Source organism: Hemiscyllium ocellatum, chromosome 47 (genome assembly GCF_020745735.1).
Source record: "Hemiscyllium ocellatum isolate sHemOce1 chromosome 47, sHemOce1.pat.X.cur, whole genome shotgun sequence".
Classification (NCBI taxonomy): Eukaryota; Metazoa; Chordata; class Chondrichthyes; order Orectolobiformes; family Hemiscylliidae; genus Hemiscyllium; species Hemiscyllium ocellatum.
The window spans coordinates 15,821,907-15,847,936 of record NC_083447.1 but is presented as its reverse complement, the minus strand read 5'-3'; the positions used below and the strand labels follow the sequence as shown (position 1 = coordinate 15,847,936).

At 50.3% G+C, this 26,030-nt stretch overlaps 1 protein-coding gene across 1 annotated transcript; it reads left to right on the top strand.

Moving 5' to 3' along the window:
- Window positions 1-23: 23 nt before the first annotated feature.
- On the top strand, window positions 24-20,306 carry psmd8 (proteasome 26S subunit, non-ATPase 8). The gene is made up of 7 exons (XM_060856114.1): window positions 24-171; window positions 3,046-3,118; window positions 5,981-6,083; window positions 7,544-7,709; window positions 10,297-10,397; window positions 15,486-15,597; window positions 19,630-20,306. Exons 1-7 carry the CDS (start codon window positions 61-63, stop codon window positions 19,765-19,767), a joined length of 804 nt encoding a protein of 267 aa, XP_060712097.1. The 5' UTR covers window positions 24-60; the 3' UTR covers window positions 19,768-20,306.
- Window positions 20,307-26,030: the final 5,724 nt, after the last annotated feature.

Below are 26,030 nucleotides of genomic sequence, written 5' to 3'. Positions count from 1 at the left end.
TGGTGTCGTGAAGCGGGCGGTTGCCCTGGGAGATTGCCGTCAGTGAGTTGCGGAGTCACCATGGCCGGGCCCCTGGAGCAGGCGGTCTCCATGTTGGAGCAGCTCCGCAGCGAATGGAGCCGCAAGAACCCGAACCTCCGCAAGTGCGAGGAGCTGCTCGGGAAACTGAAGGTGGGGGTGGGGGAGAGAGAGACCCCCCCCGGGAGAGAGAGAGAGAGAGACCCCCCGGGAGAGAGAGAGACCCCCCCCCCCCCCAGGGGAGAGAGAGAGAGACCCCCCCCCCCGGGGAGAGAGAGAGAGAGAGACCCCCCGGGAGAGAGAGAGAGCCCCCCCCCCCCCCAGGGGAGAGAGAGAGAGAGAGACCCCCCGGGAGAGAGAGAGACCCCCCCCCCCAGAGAGAGAGAGAGACCCCCCCCCCCAGGGGGGGAGAGAGAGAGAGAGAGAGACCCCCCGGGAGAGAGAGAGACCCCCCCAGGGGGAGAGAGAGAGAGACCCCCCCCCAGGGGAGAGAGAGAGAGAGAGAGACCCCCCGGGAGAGAGAGAGACCCCCCCCCCCCAGGGGGGGAGAGAGAGAGAGAGACCCCCCGGGAGAGAGAGAGAGAGACCCCCCGGGAGAGAGAGAGACCCCCCCCCCCAGGGGGGGGGGGAGAGAGAGACCCCCGGGAGAGAGAGAGAGACCCCCCCCCCCCAGGGGAGAGAGAGAGAGAGAGAGACCCCCCGGGAGAGAGAGAGACCCCCCCCCCCAGGGAGAGAGAGAGAGAGCCCCCCCCCCCCAGGGGGGGAGAGAGAGAGAGAGAGAGACCCCCCGGGAGAGAGAGAGACCCCCCCCGGGGGAGAGAGAGAGAGACCCCCCCCCAGGGGAGAGAGAGAGAGAGAGAGACCCCCCGGGAGAGAGAGAGACCCCCCCAGGGGGAGAGAGAGAGAGACCCCCCCCCAGGGGAGAGAGAGAGAGAGACCCCCCGGGAGAGAGAGAGACCCCCCCCCGGGGGGGGGGGAGAGAGAGAGAGAGACCCCCCCCCAGGGGAGAGAGAGAGAGAGACCCCCCGGGAGAGAGAGAGACCCCCCCCCCCCCAGGGGAGAGAGAGAGAGAGAGAGAGAGAGAGAGACCCCCCGGGAGAGAGAGAGACCCCCCCCCCCCAGGGGGGGAGAGAGAGAGAGAGACCCCCCGGGAGAGAGAGAGACCCCCCCCAGGGGGGGGGGGGAGAGAGAGAGAGAGACCCCCCCCCAGGGGGGGGGGAAGAGAGAGAGAGAGACCCCCCCAGGGGGGGGGAGAGAGAGAGAGAGACCCCCCCCAGGGGGGGGGAGAGAGAGAGAGAGAGAGACCCCCCCCAGGGGGAGAGAGAGAGAGACCCCCCCCCCCAGGGGGGGGGGGAGAGAGAGAGAGAGACCCCCCGGGTGAGAGAGAGACCCCCCCCAGGGGGAGAGAGAGACCCCCCCCCCCAGGGAGAGAGAGAGAGAGAGAGACCCCCCGGGGGGAGGGAGAGAGAGAGACCCCCTCGGGGGGAGGGAGAGAGAGACCCCCCCCCCGGGGAGAGAGAGAGAGAGAGAGAGACCCCCCCCCCCCAGGGGGAGGGAGAGAGACCCCCCGGGAGAGAGAGAGACCCCCCCCGGGGAGGGAGAGAGAGAGAGACCCCCCCCCCCCCCCCAGGGGGAGAGAGAGAGAGACCCCCCCGGATGGAGAGGGAGAGAGAGAGAGAGAGACCAGGGAGAGAGAGAGAGAGAGACCAGGGAGAGAGAGAGAGAGAGACCAGGGAGAGAGAGAGAGAGAGACCCCCCCCAGGGGGAGGGAGAGAGACCCCCCGGGAGAGAGAGAGACCCCCCCCCCCCAGGGAGAGAGAGACCCCCCCCAGGGGGAGAGAGAGAGAGACCCCCCCCAGGGGGAGAGAGAGAGAGACCCCCCCCGGGGGGAGAGGGAGAGAGAGAGACCCCACCCCCGGGGGGAGAGGGAGAGAGAGAGAGACCCCACCCCCCGGGGGAGAGAGGGAGAGAGACCCCCCCCCGGGGGGAGAGGGAGAGAGACCCCACCCCCCGGGGGGAGAGGGAGGGAGACCCCACCCCCCGGGGGGAGAGGGAGGGAGACCCCACCCCCCGGGGGGAGAGGGAGAGGGAGGGAGACCCCACCCCCCGGGGGGAGAGAGAGAGAGAGGGAGACCCCACCCCCCGGGGGGAGAGAGAGAGACCCCCCCGGGGGGAGAGGGAGAGAGAGAGACCCCACCCCCCCGGGGGAGAGAGAGAGAGAGAGAGAGACCCCCCGGGGGGAGAGAGAGAGAGACCCCCCGGGGGGAGAGGGAGAGAGAGACCCCCCCAGGGGGAGAGAGAGAGACCCCCCGGGGGGGAGTGAGAGAGACCCCCCCCAGGCTAAATTTCCAAGGCTGGGGAGGGGGCGAAAGAGAGAGACGTACACAGAGACCCCAAGGGGTGGGGAAGTTGAACAGAGGTTCACAGGGGGTGGGGGCAGAGAGACCTCAGGGGGTGGCAATCGGAGAGGCTGACCCTGGGTCTGTGGGTAGATAAACAGACTGTGGGGTGTGGGTGGAAGAGAGCCCCTGGGGGTGTGGGTGGGACAGGGATTGACCCTCCAGGGGGTGGGGAGAGGGGGAGGGAGCCTGGGGATGGGTGAGGGGGGAGGGGAGCCCTGGGGATGGGTGAGGGGGGAGGGAGCCTGGGGATGGGTGAGGGGGGAGGGAGAGACCCTGAGGGTGAGAGGTGGTTGGTGGAAAAAGACAAGAGAATCATGAAAGAGGGAGCCCAGTGCAGTTGGGGGGCTGGATTGACAAGAGGGACATGAGTGGGGGGGGACTTCAAATCCTAAACCCACCCACTGCCCTCTTCCCAATCCTGATGTGATGCCCTGGCCCCCTTTGCCCCAGTTTGTGTCTGACCTGCTGGGTACTGCAGCTGTCCTCACGCTGGTTATGGCAGGTTGTAGTTGGCAGTACCGAGTGGTTTGGTCTTGATGCCAATGTTCCCATCTCTCTTTCCCCCCCCAATCACATTCTCTTGCCAGCTCTGTTCACCCCTGCTCTGACACACTTCTCATTTCAGGTGGCTCTGCTGGAATTGAACTTCCTGCCCACATCAGGCTCCAAGCTAACCAAGCGCCAGCTCATTCTAGCCCGTGAGTATCATTGACCTGGCAAAGTGACCCCTACAGAGCTAAATTTCCAAAAAATGTACAATAAAACCAAGTGCTGGAGAAACTCACTGTGTCAGACACCATCTGTGATGTGCGAAACAGTTCGTGTCCAATATGACTCCTCATACAAAAGAAAGATATTTTTGCTTTTGTGCTGAACTGCTCAATTCACTCTGATACATGATGGTTTCCTTCCTTTCAGTTTGTGTAAGTTAGCTTAGATTCACTACAGTGTGAAAACAGGCCCTTCGGCCCAACAAGTCCACACCGACCCTCCGAAGTGTGATCCATCCAGACCCATTCCCAATATTTACCCCTGACTAATTCACCTCACGCTATGGGAAATTTAGCATGGCCAATTCACCCTAACCTGCACAGCTTTAGATTGTGGGAGGAAACCAACGCGGGCGCGGGGAGAATGTGCAAACTCCACACAGACAGTCGTCTGAGGCTGGAATCAAACCCAGGACCCTGATGCTGTGAGGCAGCAGTGCTAGCCACTGAGCCACAGTGCCACGTAGAAAATACTTTTTTGCAATTTTGAGTGAACAGTTTTCCTTTCTTTCTTTTTTGGTGACGTGTAATTAGTTTGCTTTTTCCTGTAGCTTAAAAACCGCTGCACAGCGTTTACATTCGAGCTAGTGTGCAGAGTTGAGAAAGCACTGTGTTTAATAACGTCTCTCCTGGTTTTTGTTTTGGGGAGGGTCGAGAATCTGACAGACTTTGTTTCTGAACAAGCCCATCCCTCCCTCTTTCCTCAGACTTTTCACTGTTGCTGTGGGGCCAAATGGTTACCAACAACTTTTACCTACTTGCCTACATCCTCCAAAGCATGGATAACTTGTTGACAATAAGGTGTTCAAAGTTGCTCTGTCTTAAATGTCTGACCCAAGTGAGTGACCTTGGTGTTTGACCCAAACGTTTTGCCTAACACGATCGGGTAACCGTGATTGTGACTTGTAGAACTGCAGAGTGCGTCACGTTAGAGATTTTGTTTGGAGGACAATGGCCTGAAATCCCAATCACTACAATTTGGAATTGCCCTGGGAGTGACAAAGAGATGTCACGTGATGAGTAATCCAGACGCCTAGGCTGATGTTCTGAGGAGTGGCGATGTGTCGGTCCACTCCAGTGTTATTAAGAAAGAGCTGTGTGTCTCTGACGGGTGATTTCGATCCCAGAGCCTGCAGGAGTGGCTGTGTCGCGGTGAACTGTTACAACCTGTGATCTACAAGTGCAGCGGCCACTTTGACAGCTCCTGTTGTAGGATAAAGTCATGCAGGAGATCGGAATCAAAACATGTGATGCTGGAAAAGCACCGCTGGTCAGGCAACATCCGAGGAGCAGGAGAGTCAATGTTTCAAGAATAAGCCCATCATTAGGGACCTGGGGAGGAAGAGAACTTCGAGGTGGGCATCCTTGGGAAGAGGCTTTGCAGTGAAGTTATAAACAACCAGGAGAATCTTCCTGATGAAGGGCTCATACTCGAATCATCGACTCTCCTGCTCCTCAGATGCTGCCTGACCGCCTGTGCTTTTCCAGCACCACAGCTCCTGTTAAGGGCAGACTGAGATGTAGGACGTACTGGTGATGGCGAAAGTGAGGACTGCAGATGCTGGAGATCAGAGCTGAAAATGTGTTGCTGGAAAAGCGCAGCAGGTCAGGCAGCATCCAAGGAGCAGGAGAATCGGCGTTTCGGGCATGAGTCCTTCTTCAGGAAAAAGCGCTTCCTGAAGAAGGGCTCATTCCCGAAACGTCGACTCTCCTGCTCCTTGGACGCTGCCTGAACTGCTGCGCTTTTCCAGCAACACATTTTCAGCGACATACTGGTGATGTTTAGTTGAGAGATGATCGGTTGGTTTAATGGCTACCTCGGGAGTTAAACTAGATTTTTAATTGTCTTAACATTTCTTCAGTAACACTTTATTTACCTGCAGCAGAACCCTCTAAGTTTGCAGATTTTAAAGGAGATTTTTGGAGGGTTCCAAGTATTAGTAGATTACCACACAGTTCCTTTGGAGTCTGCAACAATGGGGGTTCTGCAGGGATCCCATTGTGCAGCTGCGACACCACTGTCTGGGCCATCAGAAAATCCGGGTTCTGGTTTCGAATCTCACAGTATCAGGTGGTGACATTTAAATTCACTGAATAAAAAATATGGAATTGAGAACAGTTATGGGCAGTTGTGAAAGAAACCCATCTGGTTCACTCCTGCCTTTCAGGAGAGAAAATCTCACCAGCATGAGTTCAGATCCACAGCAGCACTGTTGACTCTTAAGTGCCTTCTGAAATAGTTGTGGGGAGAACGTGCAAACTCCACACAGACAGTCGCCCAAGGCTGGATTTGAAATTGGGACCATGGTACTGTGAGGCAGCAGTGCTAACTACTGAGCCACCGTACCACCCATTGTGTCCTGATGAATGCCAGACCAAAGACAAAGTCTGAATAGCACTATTTTAAATTGAATATTCAAGTTCTTCTAGTTAATAGGAAGGTTTAAAACAGTATTTCCCCTGAATGTGGGTTGTAGTTAGACTGGCATGTGTAATGACACCATGGTGCATCATCAGTGCACCATAATATAATATTCCTTAACTTTCTCGGATTAGTTTTGTAGTTTTGAACAGTCTCTATTTAGCTGTCCATTGTAAATGCACCTGTAGGTGAGTCAGCCCGTGAATGTTTCTATCGTGCTGCTGTGTCGTGTGGATCTGGGTGTATAGTGTGACGATCGGGGGGCTGAGCAGACGAGCAGTGCTTCTGGGATTCTCATTTCTCTGTGACTCCCTTGGTTATGAAACAGAACTTGTGTCTGAGTGACTTTTATTTTTTCTCTTTTAAAGGAGACGTTTTGGAGATTGGAGCTCAATGGAGCATCCTGAAGAAGGATATCCCGTCGTTTGAACGTTACATGGCACAGCTCAAGTGTTATTACTTCGACTACAAGTAGGTGATGCTGAACAGCACTGCGTCTGAATGGGTTACACTGTGGGGCCCGGGTTGTCAAGACCAGATTTGGGTTGACTTGAATGTAGAGGATGAAACGGTGGTCTAGTTGAGCTGTTAATGATGATGCAGAGCGTGACTCAGGTTGGTGGAGAGGAGATATTTACCAGATTTATCCCTGGAACGGACTGATTATATTAGATTCCCTACAGTGTGGAAACAGGCTGTTCGGCCCAACGAGTCCACACCGACCCTCCGAAGAGTAGCCCACCCATTTCCCTCTAACTAACGCACCTAACACTATGGGTAGTTTAGCATGGCCAATTCACCTGACCTGCATATCTTTGGACTGTGGGAGGAAACTGGAGCACTCGGAGGAAACCCGTGCAGACACGGGGACAATGTGTAAACCCCACACAGAGGCAGGAATTGAACCCGGATCCTGTCGCTATGAGGCAACAATACTAGCCACTGTGCCGCCCAAGGGTTTGTGTCGGGTATGAGGTCTAGTTAGTGTTCTTGTATCAATCCCACCTCATTAATTACCCCTTACACTCCAATGGTGTCCATCACATCTGATCTCCCAAACCCCAAAATACTGAAGGTAACAAGTACAGACATTGCTGGGGCAGTGGAGGAGGGGGAGCAAGCATTGGGAGTGTGAGGGGATGGGGGTATGGTGGCTGCACTGCAGTTCTGAAGTGGGCATGTCAGTGATTGCCAGTGATCTGCTCGCCTGACCAATCCATTACTATCCTTCTGTAATCTCAGGCCTGTTTCCTCATTGTTTAACACCCAGCCAAACTTCACTCCATCCACAAACCTGCTTATTGTCCCTGCTATGTTTCCTTCTATTCCATTTTTATACGTATCACGAGCAGTAAAGGACCAGAACTGATCCCTGTGCTCCAGTCTCTCAAACAGCCTTTCAGCATCACCTCCTGACTCCTACCACTAAACCAATTTCAGGTCTAACTTGCCGCGTTACCCTGGATTCCACGTACCTTTACCACCTTTACCAGTCTCCGGTGTGGGACTTGCTGAAATCACAACTGCCCGACCCTCATCGACACAGCTGTTCACCTCCTTGACCAATTCAGTCAGATTTGTTGGGTCTGACCTCTGACACAGCCGTGCTGAGTATCCCTGATCAAACCTGGCCGCTCCGCGTGGAGGTTAATCCTCTCCTCTAGAATTTTCACCAGTAGTTCCCCTGCCGACGACAAGACTCACCGATCTGTAATTCTCTCCTGCCCTTCTATAAAAGCTGAGTTCTGCTGTTTAGCAATGTAATTATGGTGTCCAGCAGCTGTAATGGCAGTTTGGATCCTTGGTCATTTATCCGGTCCAGAAATGTCACTGCAACGCCAAGGTAGCCTACAGCAGTTGCTGCGTTCTTGATGCCTACCTGCCTGGAGATTTGATGGCTGTCGTTTTTAGGTTTTTTTTTGCCGTTGCAGGGATGAATTGCCGGAGTCCGCCTACAAGCACCAGCTTCTGGGTCTGAACCTGCTCTTCCTTCTGTCTCAGAATCGTGTGGCCGAGTTCCACACGGAGTTGGAGCGACTTCCTGCCAGAGACATCCAGACAAACGTCTACATCAAGCACCCGGTGTCGCTCGAGCAGGTCCGCGCGGGGCGGGTGGGGAAGGCGGGGTGGGGTATGTCAGGCTGAAGCTTCGATGCCTCTTCAGTGAGGACGCTCTGACAGGGCTGTGGGTGCCCGTGGATGGCCGGCATTTGTTGTCTTTGGTGCAAAGACAAGCAAGCTGCTGGAAGCGAGGCTGAAACCCAGCGCAGCCAGATCCTGGTCATCCGAACACCTCTCAGGGCCAGGCCAGGCCCAAGGCAGAGTGCTTGACCAATTCTGAAAGCCAAAGCACGTGAAGTCATTCAGTTATAGAGATGTACACCACAGAAACACTCCAACTTGGCCATGCTGACCAGGTGTTCGGCGCGGTGACTCAGTTGTTAGCATGCCTGCCTCACGGTGCCAGGGTTCAATTCCAGCCTTCGGTAACAGTCTGTGTGGAGTTTGCGTAAGATCGGGTTGAGGCCGTTCAGCCCGTTGAGCAGCAGAGGCGGCTCAATCAGGTCTCAGTTGACCTGAATGCTGCCTTCCCGCACTGTCTCCATACCCCAGAAATGAATTGTTGCAAACCCTCCCGGTTAACACCTGGCAGGCAGTAGGAAGCGAATGGAAACGTGCCTCGATGGAGATTGAAGCTTGCAGAGGCTGAGTCTCCTCTGTGTAAATACAGAGGGGGAAATCACTGTCCCCTTCAGCTGCTGCTTTGGCAATCACTTCAGAACGACAGTGTCGGCATCTTAAATAATGACAGTGATGGCTGAGGGAAATATCAGATGCTGGATGGCACGGTCCTAGATAGTGTATTTTTTTCAAATACAGAGCAAGCTTGATTATCCAGCAAGACCGCTAGGTCTCGGTGCTTGGCTAAACTATGTTATCTGGCATTCGATTATCAGGAATTAGATTAACCGAACAAAATACTCCCCGTCTGTATCCTTTGGATAATCAAGGTTCCTCTGTACTTCTGTTTTCAGGATGTAAATGTTTATTGGTTTGTGTTTGAATCACTGATCTGGTTTGTACCTAATGGACCATTACATCTTAGGAAACAAAATATTTGTACTTCCTCTGCGTTCCCATTGACTTAGGTTCCCGTGACTGATGATAGCTGGATGGTGAGGGAGGGACGGAGGATCATATGACGAAAGATCAGGTTTGCTGTCCCTGTGCCCGGCAGAGTTGAGGTGATTTGGCAGAAACACGAGATCTTTGGCAGTGCGAATGCTGAGAGGATGTTCCCCCTTGTGGGAAAGGTCAGAACTAGGGGCCATAATTCGGAATCTAGCGGGGTCTTCCATTTTAAAATAGAGAGGAGTTTGTACTTGAAGATTTGGAATCTGTACAATTGTGTTTCCAGAGAGCATGTGGAGGCCAGATTGTTAAATATTTTCAAAGGTGGGGGGGAATAGATTTTAGCCTGACTTGAGTGAGGGTAGGGACAGAGTTTATCATGAGTAGGCAGGGACATTGAGGCCACTATTGCACCAAGCAGCAACCTTATTGGATAAAGGAGCAGACTTTACACAACAAGTGAAGCGATGGGGTTGGACCAGTAGGTGATCCAGAGATGTATCTTTTGCTCCCCTAAGTAGTCCACCCACCAATAAAGTTTGCGAACCACTGCCCTCAATGACATTATGCATGTTATTTGCTGCTGGTGTTCAGACCCTAATCCAGAATCTCGTCGAAATTCAGTGAAATCCTCAGGTGTGGCAGAAGAGCTTTACCAAGATGTTGTTGGGTATGGAAGGTTTGAGTCATAACGAATGGCAGTGAAGTGTAGGAGGTTGAGAGGTGATCTTTTAGAGCTTTATGAAAATTGTGAGGGGTATACACCGGGTTAATTAACAGTGTCTTTTCCCCCGTGGTGCAGTATTTCAATGCTGGGAGGGGGTTATATTTTTACGGTGAGTGGAGGAAGATTTAACAAAAACATGGGGGGGGGGGGGCAACTTTTTTTTCGGAGGGTGTTTTGCATGTGGAATGATCTTCCTGAAGAAGTGGTGGCTGTGGGTACAGTTACAATGTTTAAAAGACCTTTGGATAAGTACATAAATAGGAAAAGTTTGGATGGATATGGGTCAGGAGCAGGGCAGGTGACAAGAAGATTGAGAGGTGACTTAGTTGAGACGTATAATCAGAGAGTTAGGTAGGGTGGACAGGGAGAGCCTTTTTCCTCAGCTGGTGATGGCGAGTACGAGGGGGCATAGCTTTAAATTAAGGGGTTGATAGATATAGGACAGATGTCAGAGGTAGGCTCTTTACTCAGAGTAGTAGAGGCATGGAATGCCCGACTTGCAACAGTAGACTTGCCATCTTTAAGGGCACTTATATGGTTATTGGATAGACATGGATGAGAATGGAATAGTATAGGTTAGGTGGGCTTCAGATTAGTTCCACAGGTCAGCGCAACATCGAGGGCCGAAGGGCCTGTACTATGCTGTAATGTTTGATGTTAGTTGCTTAGTTTGAGAGAGCGTTCAGCATGGACTGGTTGGACCCGAGGTGCTGTGTGACCCTGTGCCAAAAGGCTTGATGCTTTGAAGTGGCTGTTTCAGTAAAAAGTTGCCCCTCCCCCGCACCCCCGAGAGTGTGTGTAATGTTCCTGCCTGTTTTATTCCAGTATCTAATGGAGGGCAGCTACAACAAGGTCTTCCTGGCAAAGGGGAACATTCCTGCTGAGAGCTACACCTTCTTCATAGACATCCTGCTTGATACCATCCGGTGAGTTCCAACCCACGTCACCTGGGGGGAGCACTGTTTCGTTTGGTGCGTTCCTCATGGTCTGAAATTCAAGACCGTACAACCAGAAAATAATGATTTGATTTGATTTATGACTGTCACGTGTACTGAGGTGCAGTGAAAGGTGCTGTCTGTCTTGCTTTGCAGACAGGCCGTACTATACAAGTGCATCAGAGCGGAGTGCAGCGTGCAGCTCCTGCTGAGATACGTTAACATTAAGGAGGTCCATTTAAAACAGGATAACAGCAGGGAAGCTGCTCTTAAATCTGTTCACATGTGTATACAAACTTTTATATCTTCTGCCTGACGGAAGGGGTTGGAAGAGAGTCTAACCGGGGTCTTTGATGATGTTGGCTGCCTTCCTGAGGCAGTGGGCAGTGTAGATGGAGTCAGTGGGACAGAGCAAAAGTGAGGCCGGCAGATGCTGGAGGTCAGAGTCGAGAGAGTGGCGCTGGCAAAGCACAGCAGGTCAGGCAGCATCCGAGGCGCAGGAGAATCGACGTTTCGGGCAAAAGCCCTTTATCGTGGTTATGTCACTGGGCTAATAATCTAAAAGCCTGGGCTGAGAATCTATGGACGTGAGTTAAAACCCTACCATGGCTGTTGGTAATTGAGCTTAACTTTGGATTTTAATTGTAATTTAATAAATTTTAATTACGGTATCATGCCTTAAGAGCATAAAAGCTGGGAGTAGGAGGGCAGCCGTTCTGCCCTTCGAACCTGCTGCTCGATTTGATATGATCATCTGCTTGCACCCATAACCCTTCAACCCGTTGCTAATTACATATCTGTCGATCTCCTCCAATTTACTCAATGTCCCAATATCTGCCACTGTAAATTTCACAGAGTTGTGACACTGCAATTCATTTCCACTGATGTCTGTTAAATTTATCACCCCTTATCCTCAATCTACAACCTCTCGTTCTGGATTGCCCCGGGAGGGGGGGGGGCGGTGGGAGCATCCTCTTTACGTCTATTTTGTCAGTCCCTGGTAGCATCTAGTATACCTCAATTAGGTCTCCTCGCATTTTTGTAAATTCCAGAGAGTGTCGGTCTCAGCAGCTTAATCTCTCATCATAAAACAAACCCCTTGTCTCTGGAATGAATCTGATTAACCTCCTCTGAATCACCCTTTATTGCAACTGCATCCCTTCTCAACGGGACCAAAACTGTAGGCAGTACTCCAGGTGAGGTCTCACTAATACCTTGTACAGTTGCAGCAAGACCTGTCCTGGAATGCTTTCCAAGTGGTTTTCCAATATTTAGCCAGAGAACAGACCTGTTCTGTGTATGATGAGTGGAGACCGTTTAAAGGTTTCCTCAGTGGTTTCTCAGCGAGAGTTTTCTCAGAATGGCATTGTTACTCTTGGGTTTTAAATCAACAAAAGATCGAGAAGGGCGATGAAGAAAATAATTTTGCGCCCGGAGTTGTCAGGAACACTCTGCTCACGGAAGTGACTGGAGCTGATTCTGTCAATAATTATTAAAAACGAGTCAGCCTCAAAGGTGAGGTTCTGAGCAAAGGATGTGACGTGGGATTAAGAGGAAAGAGGAAAAAGTGAGGTCTGCAGATGCTGGAGATCAGAGCTGAAAATGTGTTGCTGGTTAAAGCACAGCAGGTCAGGCAGCATCCAAGGAACAGGAAATTCGACGTTTCGGGCATAAGCCTTCCTGATGAAGGGCATATGCCTGAAATGTCGAATTTCCTGTTCCTTGGATGCTGCCTGACCTGCTGCGCTTTAACCAGCAACACATTTTCAGCTCCTCTTTCAAAGAGACAGCAGGTTAAATGGTCCCGCCGTGCTGTAGCTGCCAGTGACTCTAACTGGAAATGCTGAGAGCCTTTTTGATTTCTGTCGGCCAGATTGAAGGTTAGTGAAGGTAGGTGCTTCATAAAGGCACCTTACCGTAATTCATTGCAAAATGCTGTCCCATGCACTGCTTGAACCTGTCATGAATGGGAAGATTGGGACCTGAAGGCAGTCTCTGTTCTCACGGTCTGTCGTGTCCCTTCCACCTTGTAGCACCTTTCAGTTCAGTGTTTTACTCTGACTGTCTCTATCCACACTTGCATTTGCTTTAAGGATAACTGAGTGGAGAGTCTGGCATCTTGGATGCTGCCTGACCGGCTGTGCTTTTCCAGCATGCACTCTTTCGACTCTGATCTCTGGGCAGCACGGTGGCTGAGTGGTTAGCACTGCTGCCTCACAGCACCAGGCCGCTGGATTCAGTTCCAGCCTCGGGCGACTGTCTGTGTGGAGTTTGCATGTTCTCCCCAGGAATGTGTGGGTTTTCTCTGGGTGCTCCGGTTTCCTCCCATGACCCAAAAATGTCCATGTCAGGTGAATTAGCCGTGTTAAATTGCCCATGATGTCAGGTGCATTAGTCAGAGGTAAATATAGGGGAGGGAAATGGGTCTGAGTGGGAGCTCTTTGGAGGGACAGTGTGGGCTTGTTGGGCTGAAGGGCCTGTTTCCACACTGTAGGGAATCTAATCTGCAGTCCTCACTTTCTCCTCTAGGGATAACTGTCTGGAAACATTCAGCATCTGTAACAACAGAGATGGAATTGGCATTTTTTGTGATCTGTTCATGAAGCTTTTCTCTTCCATTTTCCCTAAATGGCTATCAAGATCTGAGTTAACGTTGGGCATGTTAATCTTCAAAAGGCCTTTGTTGAGTTGTATAAACTCGACTCCTCCTTGTGCTAGAATCCTGTGAGGTTGGAGAATGGATCTAAAGTTCAGCCTGTGTATAAATGCCACACTAACGTGTGAGTTAGTATAGTTCGGTAACGCGGCTGTGTGGTTCTGAATGAGCGTCATCGCCACTCTGAGTTTGATTCTGGTTCAGGCAGAGATACTCATGTATCATTTGCCTTCCACTCTCTGGTGCTTTGACATGTCAAAGCATCCCTACCACGTTCCAGAGGAAACACTTCAGCATGAAACCTCTGCAGGCAATGAACTAAGGACTTGCCTCCAGGCAGTGCTTGTATCATGCATTCATCTATTAGATGACAGTGCCAACGAGAAAGGCACTGTATCATAGAGCTGTGCTCAATGTGAGAAGCTTGCTCTGCACGTTAGAAGAGAATTGTTGAGATTCACTGCACACATACAGCTGGACAAATTCCAAGCTGTAAAGCACATCCGAACGGTAGCGAAGGTCCTCGCCACCTTGTTTGATTATTTTTAAGAGCTGTGGAGGGAATTTTCACACGGTGCCCATGTGCACATTAAAACATACAACCGGTCTGGCAGTAGGAGTAGGTCACTCAGCTTGCTCTGTATCAGTAAGATGCTGGCTGTTCTGTGTGAATCCGCAGTAATCACAAGGGTGGTTTGAGGCGCAATCTTTTCTTCCCTCATTGTCAGGTTCCGAAGGATTGCACAGCACTCCAGGACCCGTCTGCATTGATCAGGGATTCCCACAGTCATCCTGTCTACACTTCCTTGCAGATCCATGCCCTGATTTCCCTGTAGACACCGAGGATTAGATGTCCTCCTATTCCCTAATAACCTCTCACCTACCCCCTCGCTACAATCATTCAAGCGAGTCTGCTCCCACTGTCTACTGAATTCCCCAATGCCTGCTCACCCTCTGAGACAGAAACTTCTGACTTAACCAGGTGGCCTCTTTGTCTTTACAGTGACATTTAGTTTTAGGTTCTCCCACAGGAGAAAACATCTTTTCCACATTCTTCTTGTCAAGAGATCCCTTCAGGTTTCAGTGAAGTTGTCTCTCGCTTTTCCAGACTCCAGGAAGTACAATCCTTGCCTGTCCAACTTTCCTCTTAAGCTGGCTCACTCGTTCCAGCTATCAGTCTGGTAAACCACCCCTGAACTGTTTGCAATGAATTTACATCCTTAAACAGGGTGACCCAGTTATATGGTCTCTCCGTGTCCAGTATGCTGAAATATAACCTCCTACTTTGGTGTGTAATTTCTAATTGCAATAAATTCTAATCTATTGGCTTTCCTAATTACTTGCTGGACTGTGTGCTAACCTTCTGTAATTCATACAGTACGACACCCAGGCCCCTCTATCTGAAATAATATGCTTCCTTTTTATTCTTCCTGCTAAAACAGACAATTTTGCATTCATTCCACTAACTCCATTTAGTGTCAGTCAAACAGCACAGAAACAGACCCTTCAGTCCAACTCATCCATACTGACCAGATATCCTAAATTAATCTAGTCCCATTTGCCAGCATTTGGACCATATCCCTCTAAACCCTTGCTATTCATATACCCATCCAGATGCCTTTTAAATGTTGTAATTGTACCAGCCTCCACCACTTCCTCTGGCAGCTCATTCCATACATGCACCACCCTCTGTGTGAAAAAACTGCCCCTCAGGTCCCTTTTATATCTTTCCTCTCTCACCTTAAATCTGTGCCCTCTAGTTCTGGACTCCCCCACTGTGAGGAAAAGACCTTGGCTATTCACCCTATCCACGCCCCTCATGATTTTATAAACTTTTATAAGCTCACCTCTCAGCCTGTGACGCTCCAGGAAAAACAGCCCCAGCCTATTCAGCCTCTCTCTGTAGGTGAGACTCTCCAACATCCTTGTAAATCTTTTCTGAACCCTTTTTCAAGTTTTACAACATCTTTCCAATAGCAGGGAGACCAGGGTTGAACCAGTATTTCAAAAGTGGCCTAACCAACATCATGTACAGCCGCAACCGATCTCCCAACTCCTGTATTCAATGCACTGACCAATAAAGGCAAGCATACCAAACACCGCCTTCACCATCCCACCTACTTGTGACTCCACTTTCAAGGAACTATGAACCTGCACTCCAAGGTCTCTTTGCTCAACAACACTCCCCAGGACCTTACCATTAAGTGTATAAATCCTGCCCTGATTTGCCTTTTCAAAATGCAGCACCTCACATCTATCTAAATCGAATTCCATTTGTTGGATCTGTGCCCACTCACACCCGATGTGTTGGAGCCTCACATCCACTTCACAACGTGCCTCCTTGCCTATCTCTGTGCTGTGACATCGGTGTTCCATGTTCTTGTTTCTTCTGTCCACCTTAATGAACTTTAATTTCATCTCAGGGATGAAATTGCTGGCTGCATTGAGAAGGCCTATGAGAATATATTATTCAATGAAGCTTCAAGGACGCTGTTTTTCACTACACCCAAGAAGATGACGGAGTACGCCAAGAAGGTTGGTATCTGTTGTTCTCTTTCACTGCTACAGAGCTGCACTGCAGGCTGTGGGTGACAAATGTAACATTGAGTGCCTGGTTCCAATGTTGAGGGTTCCCCGCATGCATGTTGCAAAGATTATTAGTTCATTAGAGAGAGGTATATTCCTGAGCCATTCAGTATTTGTACTGAAACTGAACAGAGTGCTGTTTGAATGTCACAATGGCTCAACCCCGACCAAAGAAAACTGGTCTGAGATGAATTGCAGCCCGAAAGGGTGACTACAGCCAGATGGAGAGGTTTGTTAACTGGGAAATGGTTGAGCTGGTGCTCGTGTGTTAATGGGCAGGGACAAGCAGACTAGGTGGTATATGAAAGGGTGAGGAAGGGAGATAAATTAGACTAGGATGTGGAAAGTGAGGAAAGAAGGATTGGCCTTTACAGTTGGTTTCATTTAACTCCCTGTCTGTTTATTGAACAGTTCCTGTCACATTGATACTGTGTTCGTTTTACGAAGTACTGGACTCATCCCCATTTAATATATCACCGAGACACCCACGTACACAGGTAGTGGACACTGTAACAGGCAGCTGAGGTGGAATGGTTTAATCTTGATAGTAAAGGTTGATGTTATCCTGTTGGTGTAAAGCAGGAGCATTCCTATAGAATAGGGCAGCACTGCCTCACAGCGCCAGGGCCCCAGGTTTGACTCCAGCCTCAGGCGACTGTCTGTGTGGAGTTTGCACGTTCTCCCCGTGTCTGCGTGGGTTTCCTCCGGGTGCTCCGGTTTCCTCCCACAGTCCAAAGGGGTGCAGGTCAGGGTGAATTGGCCGTGCTAGATTGCCCGTAGTGTTAGGTGCATTAGTCAGGGTTACAATACGGGGCATGGGTCTGGGTGGATTGCTCTTCAGAGGGTCGGTGTGGACTTGTTGGGCCGAATGGCCTGTTTCCACACTGTAGGGAATCTAATCTAAGTATTGGGACTCTTTCCCTGGTAGGGAGAAGGGTTGTGTGGGGAACAGCTATGTTTTGGATGGGGATGGGCATTGGATTGGGTGGGATATTAAAGGGCTTGACAACACAGTTAGATCATGGGACTATTAAGCATCGGAGGTGAGCAAAGGGGTGCTACTGGGTGGGATGTGAAAGGGCCTGGAGTGTGGGACAAGTGAGTGGAGGAGTGGGTGCTGGATTCTTTTTCCCCAAGAACTGATGTCATTTTTATTCAGAAAAAGTGTCTCCGTTAAACTGCTAACCGCCTGTCATCCCTTCCTGGTTCCTTGGCTAGTATTGTTTGTAATTCGTTTGCTTCAGCTCTGATCCTTGATTAGTTATGATGTCGTCATGCTTTTTTTTTTGGCCCCTCTGAAATAACTCCACAAAGGCCGGTATCCCATCAGCAAGTCGCCCTTTATAACCCATGCATATGACTTGACACTGGTCCAGCTAGCTCAGAGCCAGCTCTGAGTGAACAGAACCTCTGACACTCCTGTTTATTTTATTAACCAACACAAGTTACTAGCGAACAGTTAACCTGAGAGCCGTATACAAGAGACAGCAATTTACAGAAGAAAGAGGTTGCAAAGCCAGACCTCAAACTCCACTGTTCAACCAGTTTTCAGGGAAATGAGGACCCTCCTGTTTACTTTATGTTTTGGAACCTCTGACATTCCAGTTCTTTTGTTTTTTTTTCTTTACCCCCACACTCCCGCCTAACAGCAGTAGTGCTTGTTATTTTTTCCCCCGCACCCCTGTTGTGTGTGTGCAAATGTGAGATGCAGTGAAGGACACAAGGTGCACGAATCTTTCTTCAGTTCTCACCACCAGGAAGAAAGGAAACACCTGAGTGGCCAGTGACAAGCAGTGCCCTTCACATCAAAGGACAGTGCTGTGTGATCAAACAGTGAAGGGGAGGACAGGGACTAAATCAGAATAGAGTTGGAGGGGGATCCTCCTGTTTATCTCCGTAGCCAGGGCTCCCTGATTGGACCAGGTTAACAGCACCAATCGGGCGACTCCTGTTTTATTCTGACCTCTGTAATCACTACATCCTTTGTCCTTGCACACTGTTGCCATCCTCTCTCTCTGTCAAAGCCCATGAGCGTGTCATCACCTCCCACATCTGTGCACCTTTCCTGGAAGACATGTGTTTGCATCTCTCCAGTCAGGTGTCCCATAGTGAGCCTGGTTACAATCCATCTGTGAGCCTTATCACCTCATAGAGTCATAGAGATGTACAGCATGGAAACAGAGCCTTCGGTCCAACCCGTCCATGCCGACCAGATATCCCAACCCATTCCAGTCTCACCTGCCAGCACCCGGCCCATATCCCTCCATACCCTTCCTATTCATATACCCATCCAAATGCCTCTTAAATGTTGCAATTGTACCAGCCTCCACTACCAGCTCATTCCATACACCTCCCACCCTCTGTGTGAAAAAGTTGCCCCATAGGTCTCTTTTACATCTTTCCCCTCTCACCCTAAACCTATGCCCTCTAGTTCTGGACTCCCCGACCCCAGGGAAAAGACTTTGCCTATTTACCCTATCCATGCCCCTCATAATTTTGTGAATCTTGGTTGGCCATCCCCTTCTGATGCATCTCACTGTCATGCAGTTACATGGGGTGGTGATCCCAATGGGTTCCATTCTTATCTACCTAATGATATGAGGGCATTGCTTCTGTTCCCAGCACCCTCCCCACTACATCACCTTTGGGCCACCCAAGGATTCTTGTCCTCCTGTAACTTGTCTCTTGCAGACATCTTTCTAAAATATTGTTTAGTTTTCACCTTGTTTTGTGAAGATTGGCTCAATGTCCCCACCCACTTGTTTTATGCCTCCACATACGTGACTCGAGCTTCCTATCCAACGCTCAGCACTGGTTGCACCGAGGAAATTCTTATCACCTAAATATTAGGAAGACCCACATCATGGTCTCCTGGCCCCTCTACGATCTGCATTCTCTGTCTCCTTACCCAGACAGCTGTCTGAGGCCGAACTGATTTGTCTGTGTCAGTTTGACTCTGAAGTAAGCTTTCAATAGCACCATCACCCAGATGCTATGTTTCTAACTGTCTAGCCCTGCCACAGCTCATCTACCGAAGGCCTCGGTCATGCCTTTCTCACCCCTAGGCTTGACTGTTCCAGCTGTCCTCTGACCACCCTCTTCCCAGTCTGTCTGTGAAGGTACAGGTTCAGCTGATCTTTCCCCAGTCCTTACCTCTCCGCCCGCTCCAGCCCCCCATTGCCAAACCTCATTTCCCCCTCACCCCTTTGCTTACTGAGCTTCTTCTTTTCAAGAAGCTACTCGTTTTTAATGTTCCTTTCAATCAAATCCATGCCTGTCCTTGTGTTCCTCCTCCTTTTCCCTCACCCCACCACCTCCCCCAATATTCTCCAGCTCCATGATGTCTGAAGTCCGTCCTAGTCTCCTAAGCATCCCCGGTTTCAGTTGTTTCACTGGTGGTTTCACTTCCATCTACTTTGCCCTGAACTACTTGCATTCCCTCCTTTCAAGGTGTTTTGGAGCAGCACTCCCAAAGCTAGTGCTTCCCAATAAACCTGTTGGACTATAACCTGGTGTCGTGTGATTTTTAACTTTGTCCACCCCAGTCCAACACCGGCATCTCCAAATCGTGACTTCCTGTAACCTACCACTGGCTTAACTTTGGCTTTCTGCTTTAACATTGCCGCATCTACCTTGCCCAGTTTTGTTTCAGACTGCTTCTAGAGCTGTGAGGAGTTTTGAACAGGCGTTCACAAGCCTGTGGAGCAGGATCTGTGGAAAGGAATAGTTCAGATTGTCAATCAGAATGTTTTATTAACTTAAAAGGTCTCGACCAACATAAGCTGCTGTTGGAACGAGACTGTGGATATAAAACGGTTAAGGTCTGCAATGATCTCCCATTAGAAGCTGAAATGGTGTTAGCTCCTCCAAGTAATTTGGATCCAGTGAGTCATCTCTGCAGTCGATGATATTGTACACTTGGCAGAACGATGTCAGCCCTCTTACTCATTGTGGCTGTTTGTGTGTCTCTTTCTCCCTCAGCGCGGCTGGCTCCTGGGTCCTGACAACTATTACTCATTTATCAGTCAGCAACAGAAGCCAGAGGAGGTGACAATCCCATCCACAGAACTGGCCAAGCAAGTCATCGAATACGCCAGGCATCTCGAAATGATTGTCTAATAGAGAGGACGGACTGTTTATGGGCTGTGGGGTGGGTGGGAAAGCTGGTTAGGGGGTGGCGGAATGGAGGGTGGTGTTTTTTTTTCTCTCTGTTTGGGATTGGGAGGAATGTCTGGTTCACAATGTTGAAGAACGTCCTTGGATCTGCTCTGTCCTGAGCCGAGATACTGCTGGGGAGGTTCCGGCAGTGGAAAACGTGACTGAGCTGGACGGACCGTGCCAGGAACTGATCGAGTTGGGTCACCAAGTATCCAGTCTGCACATGGTGTGTTTTGATATCTGTACCGTTAGAATATGATGGTCATGTGGGACTTGTTTTTTTTTTAAATTTTTTTGGTCTTCAACTTGCAAAAGAATTCTGCTTTCTCTGAGGTTTTACTGCCACCCTTAGGCATCGATGTCAGTGTTTTATTTTTAAACTCGTTCAGTTCTCCCCCAGGCCGAATATAGTGAGTTATAGTTACTGCTGAGTTTTATCTGTGTATGATCAGAGGGGCATCACCTACTGTCCAAATTAAACCCAAACTATTATTGCACAATTCTTGTGTTGATGCTTGCTTGATTTGGTGGGAACGTTGTGTTGCAAAGATTAAATGTCTAGGAGGGAAAGCCCCAGTGCTAACGATGTACCCGTTGGACTGGAAAGTGGGATTGACACCACAATTGGATTGGGTTTGGAGGGAGTTGGGTCAGGAGCAAGCAGGCGGGGCTAGTTTACTTTGGGATTATGTTCAGCGTTGGACAGAAGGGTCTGTTTCTGTGCTGCGTGACTCTGAGGGGCGTAGATAAAGTGAATAGCAGGTGTCTTTCCTCTAAGGTAGGGGAGTGCAAAACAACGCCGCCTTTTTAAGGTGAGGGGAGAGAGTTTTTAAAAGCACATTTTGAGACCGAAAGGTTTGTTTCTGTGCTGTATGACAGGTTCTGTCTGTTAAACGCCTGTTTAAAATGGAGCATTGTTAAGTTTCTAACTTCCAGAGTATTGGCTGATTCCTGGGATGAAAGGGCTTGCTATTGGTGGGATGATTGAGCCGAGTGGAGTTTAGGAGAATGAGCGAAGATCTGATTGAAATGTAAGATTCCAAGGGGGCTTGACAGACAGGATGCGGTTTCCCCACGTTGGGGAGCCTAGAATTAGGGGACAAAGTAAGGGGTCTCCAATTTAAGGTGTTAAGGTGAGGTATTTCTTCTTTCAGACAGTTGCGAGGGTTTCGGAGTTGTGTTTCCTGGAGAGAAGTGCATGCTGGGTGATTTCCAAGATGGCAGATCGGCAAGGAGTCGTGTGTGGTGGGGGATAAACAACAGTGGTGATGAAGCTTTGTCACATCACCCATGATCAGATTGACTGAGGGGGGCTGAATGGCTTACTCCTGGACCTGACCTGTCCCAATACCCTGCTGGTATTTTATTAGGGGCATTTCTGGCAAAACCTTTAACTGCCTTATGAAGGCAGTGGCTGGAAATCTCCCTGAGCCTCCAGTGATGGTTTTGTTAACGGTGTGTCTTTGGTGGACCATTTCAGAGGGAAGCTAAGAGTCGACCACACTGGTGTAGGACTGGTATCAGGCCCAGGCCAGACCAGGCAGATTTCAGGATACGGGTGAAGCATTTGCCAATCTGATCCCTTTGTGGTTGTGTTTCCTACTGTCCATTAATCTAATCCCACCCCCTCACATCTGACTTGCGCATTGAACATTGTGGTTTTGATGGAAGGATTTAGTTGCAAAATTGATTTTATCACCAAAATATCTACAATGACAGGCTATCCTTTCCAAAAGAGAGCTATCTGATCTTTTAGTTATATGTGGAGTTTTGCTGTGTGTAAATTGGCTAATCAGCTTGGCCATGCGTGAGTGCACTTCAGAAGTAAGCCACAGCGTCTACAGAATCATCGAATCCCAACAGTGTGGGAGCAGGCCATTCGGCCCATGGACCCTCAGAAGAGCATCCCACCCCTGTACCCTGTCCCTAAAGCCCTGCATTTCCCATGGCTAATGTCAGACCTGCCTAAGGAGGCGAGGACACCGTGTGAATAAAAGTGCTTTCTTTTTTCAGATTAGATGGTTCTCTACAGTGTGGAAACAGGCCCTTCAGCCCATCAAGTCCACACTGACCCTCCGAAGAGTAACCCACCCAGAACCACTAATGGGCAATTTAGCACGGCCAATTCACCTAACCCACACATCTTTGGATTGTGGGAGGAAACTGGAGCACCCGGAGGAACCCACGCAGACACGGGGAGAATGTGCAAACTCCACACAGTCACCCAAGGTGGGAATCGAACCCGGGTCCCTGGTGCTGTGAAGCAGCAGTGCTAACCATTGAGCCACTTTCTTCACGTGCTTTTACATGTGATTTTCACAGGAGTCGTACAGCACCGAAACGGACCCTTCGGTCCAACCAGTCCATCCCCAACGTAATCCCAAACTAAACCAGTTGCTGCTTGAAGGTTTCCTCAGAGCTTGTGGGAACTCACTGATACAGGTCTGGGAAAATCCGCACCCCCCACACATCCTCCCCATTCCACAAGCCTCATTTTCATGAAGATAAATTTTATTTTAAACCAGCTACTGTGCTTACTCCAGCAGTAAATCGGGGCTGAATCTGCACTCCCAAGTCCCGTATGCTTTTAGACGTGTTATATTGTGAGAGCTAAAACAGAAATAAACTTCTTGTAAATGGTCATAGTATATTTCATATTGTTTTATATATTTATTATGGGTTGCCTCCTCCCTTAAAGCTGACTGTTCACCAACAGAACATTCTAAACCATAAAAGTTCCCAAATTTTTAATTCATTTAATACTAAGTTGGTGAATTGTCTTGTGTGAACCCAGTTGGTCCATCAGACTGGGCTGTGACATTGAAATTAATGCGATCTCAGATTGATTATTAAAGTAAGTACTGTTCTTTAAACTTCCTCTCTCCCTTGCTTTAAGCGCCAATGCTCACGTTCAGCTGACGGTGTTGTTGGTCTTGAGGTGATCCATACAGAACTTGGTGCCAGCTACCAACGATCCAGCCAACAGTGCTGTCCGAACCCAGGGCGTCTCGCAGAATGGTTCCTTCACTGAGTTGGTCCTGGGGATCGGGACGAGGAAAAAGCAGCAGCAAATGACTAGGTTAGCCTGAGAGGTCGCTGTAGTGGTCCTAACAGTGTGGAAACAGGCTGCTTAGCCCACTGAGTCCACAGCAACACTCCAAACAGCACCCCACCCAGGCCCATCTCCCTATTCGATCCCTGTAACCTTGCATTTCCTACGGCTAACCCACCCTAACCTGCACACACTTGAACACTCAAGGGCAGTTTCATGTGGCCTATCCACCCTAACCTGCACACACTTGAACACTCAAGGGCAATTGCGTGTGGTCTATCCACCCTAACCTGCACATCTTTGGACTGTGGGAGGAAACCGGAGCACCCGGAGGAAACCCCTGCAGACACAGAATGTTTAAACTCCACGTCGATGGTTGCCTGAGGGTGGAATCGAACCGGGTCCTTGGTGCTGAGAGGTAGCAGGGCCAACCACTGAGCCACTCACTGGATGTTTGAGGGCAGCCTCACTGTGCAGTGCCAGTCATCGCCACCTGTCCTGATGATGGGTGAAGCTTAGTGGGTGTTGAGAAACATTGGGAGCTGAAATGAGTTTCATGCTCTCTCTTGGAACAGGGAGCATCACTCGCAAGATCAGTATTTGCTGCTGTCTCTAATTGCCCTCAAATTTAGTGACTCATTCACACATTTCAGAGGGCAATTAAGAGCCCACCATATTGCTCATGGGTTCTGTAGACATCAGACCATAAGACATAGGAGTGGGAGTAAGGCCATTTGGCCCATTGAGTCCACTCCGCCATTCAATCATGGCTGATGGGCATTGCAACTCCGTTTACCCACATTCTCCCCATAGCCCTTAATTCCTTGTGACACATGTAGGCCAGACCAGGTAAAGATGGCAGATTTCTTTCTCGAAAGAGAACTTATAAGAATCAATAGTTTCACTTTGTCACCATCAATAAGTCTAGTTTCCAATTCCAGATTTTATACTTTTTCCATCTGTTTTTTTAACCTGGTAACCACCAGTAAATCCCCATAGTTTCCCATTGATTAAATTCTACACAAAACCCATTGTGAACAATGCAGATTCCCAAAGGTGTGTGTGAGAGAGAGGAGGGAACTCAATCAAAGTGGAGTTGGAAGCAGATATAAAGCACCCCAGTCCCTGTGGTCTCCACCACCCACCCCGGGCAATAAGGGTATAGTTGGAAACAATATGCTCGCCCGTGCGCTCTCCAATGACACCCCGGGCACTAGCATAGCCACAGAAAAGTGTTAGTTTAAAAACAACAACAAAAAATTTAGAATTGAGCAATTAACCACCACCAGTAACTCACCCAAGCAGCCAATCAGAAATTTAAAGCCCAATCCGTTGCGGGCATTGTGAGCCGTCGAAAGTGAGGGGGGAAGCGAGAGGAGATAGAGAGCAGGAAGGAACATGAAGTTTGAGCAGAAGGTAGAGCACTGTATCCCCTCCCCTAACTAAAGGCATTGAGAATTGGTGTGCACTTGTGTTGTCCTTCTCCAGGGAGACCTGGGCACAAATGTAGCCACAGAAGGAGGGGTGGGGGGGGTGGGGGGTGGGCAGACAGGTCTCCAGACCCATCCCTGCATCTGCCTGACATAATTTTCTCATCAGTCTGTTTGGGAGTGTTATTACACACAGGTGGGACTGAAACCCAGGCCTTCTGGTCCAGGCATAGGAATACTACCACTGCACCACACGACGGCCTCCTGAGTCAGCTTTACATTTTTGTTCCCTATCTTTATCCATAAGACCATAAGACATAGGAGTGGAAGTAAGGCCATTCGGCCCATCGAGTCCACTCCGCCATTCAATCATGGCTGATGGGCATTTCAACGCCACTTACTCGCATTCTCCCCGTAGCCCTTAATTCCTTGTGACATCAAGAATTTATCAATGTCTACCTTGAAGATATTTAGTGTCCCGGCCTCCACTGCACTCTGCGGCAATGAATTCCACAGGCTCACCACTCTCTGGCTGAAGAAATGTCTCCGCATTTCTGTTCTGAATTGACCCCCTCTAATTCTAAGGCTGCGATCCTTTTGTTTTTCTCCTATTTAACCTATTTCCCTAATCAACCTGTTCAGAGAGGTTATTAAACACTGCCTTGAACCCTGGGAGTCTCATTTCAGCGGGAGGGGCACGATCACTGTGTCCCAAGATGGCCGCCTGGAGCCACCTCCACTAGTTAAAAACACCCGCGTCGCCAACTGAGTCCAAGCCGAGCCCGTTCTGGCCAATGCAGTGAGGGGAGTAGGCAGGGAGGGAGTTGAAGTGGGAGGTAAAGCACTGTATCCCCTGCGGTGCCCACCTCTCTCGAAAAGCCTTGAGAATCGATGGGCACTGTGTACTGTCCCCCACCTCCAAAAACACCTGGGCACAAATGTAGCTGCAGAGCAGGGGCAGGTGGTTCTGTTCGCGATGTGATGGATTGAATTTGAATTCAATCAGTTGCTATGGTACAATGACTCAGAGCAGCAAGTCGAGGACTTCTGTGTTGCAGTGATAGTGTCCCCATGTCTGAGCCAGCTTCACGTCCTAGCGGCCGGCCCCCAGACGTGTCACAACATGACGGTTAGAAAGGGTGCTCCCCCTCCCCCATGGCGGTGATGTTAGGGTGTACCCCCTCCCCCTGGTGATGATGTTAGGGTGTACCCCCTCCCCCTGGTGGTGATGTTAGGGTGTACCCCCTCCCCCCTGGCGGTGATGTTAGGGTGTACCCCCACCCCACGGCGGTGATGTTAGGGTGTACCCCCTCCCCCCCCGGCGGTGATGTTAGGGTGCTCCCCCTCCCCCCTGGTGATGATGTTAGGGTGTACCCCCTCCCCCCCCGGCGGTGATGTTAGGGTGCTCCCCCTCCCCCCTGGCGATGATGTTAGGGTGCTCCCCCCCTCCCCCCTGGCGATGATGTTAGGGTGCTCCCCCTCCCCCCGGCGATGATGTTAGGGGGTACCCCCTCCCCCTGGCGGTGATGTTAGGGGGTACCCCTCCCTCCGGCGGTGATGTCATGGTGCTCCCCCCTGGGTGTTGGTGTGAAGGGTGTGCTGGTCCTAGGTACCCCCCCGCCCTGATGTTGGCGCCGGGGCGATCACCACCTCATTTCCACTTGCCCCCCCCCCCCCCCCACCGCCACCAGGTCGGGTGCCCTGCGGTAACAAAGTGGTCACACTTGCTCACTCACCAGCGG

What these genes read in the sequence shown, in the direction of transcription:
- psmd8 (XM_060856114.1), top strand. Translation starts at nt 61, where the DNA reads ATGGCCGGGCCCCTGGAGCAGGCGGTCTCCATGTTGGAGCAGCTCCGC. An exon ending in ACCCGGTGTCGCTCGAGCAG is followed by an intron (nt 7,710 to 10,296) that starts GTCCGCGCGGGG and finishes GTTTTATTCCAG; the next exon opens with TATCTAATGGAGGGCAGCTA. An exon ending in TGACGGAGTACGCCAAGAAG is followed by an intron (nt 15,598 to 19,629) that starts GTTGGTATCTGT and finishes TTTCTCCCTCAG; the next exon opens with CGCGGCTGGCTCCTGGGTCC.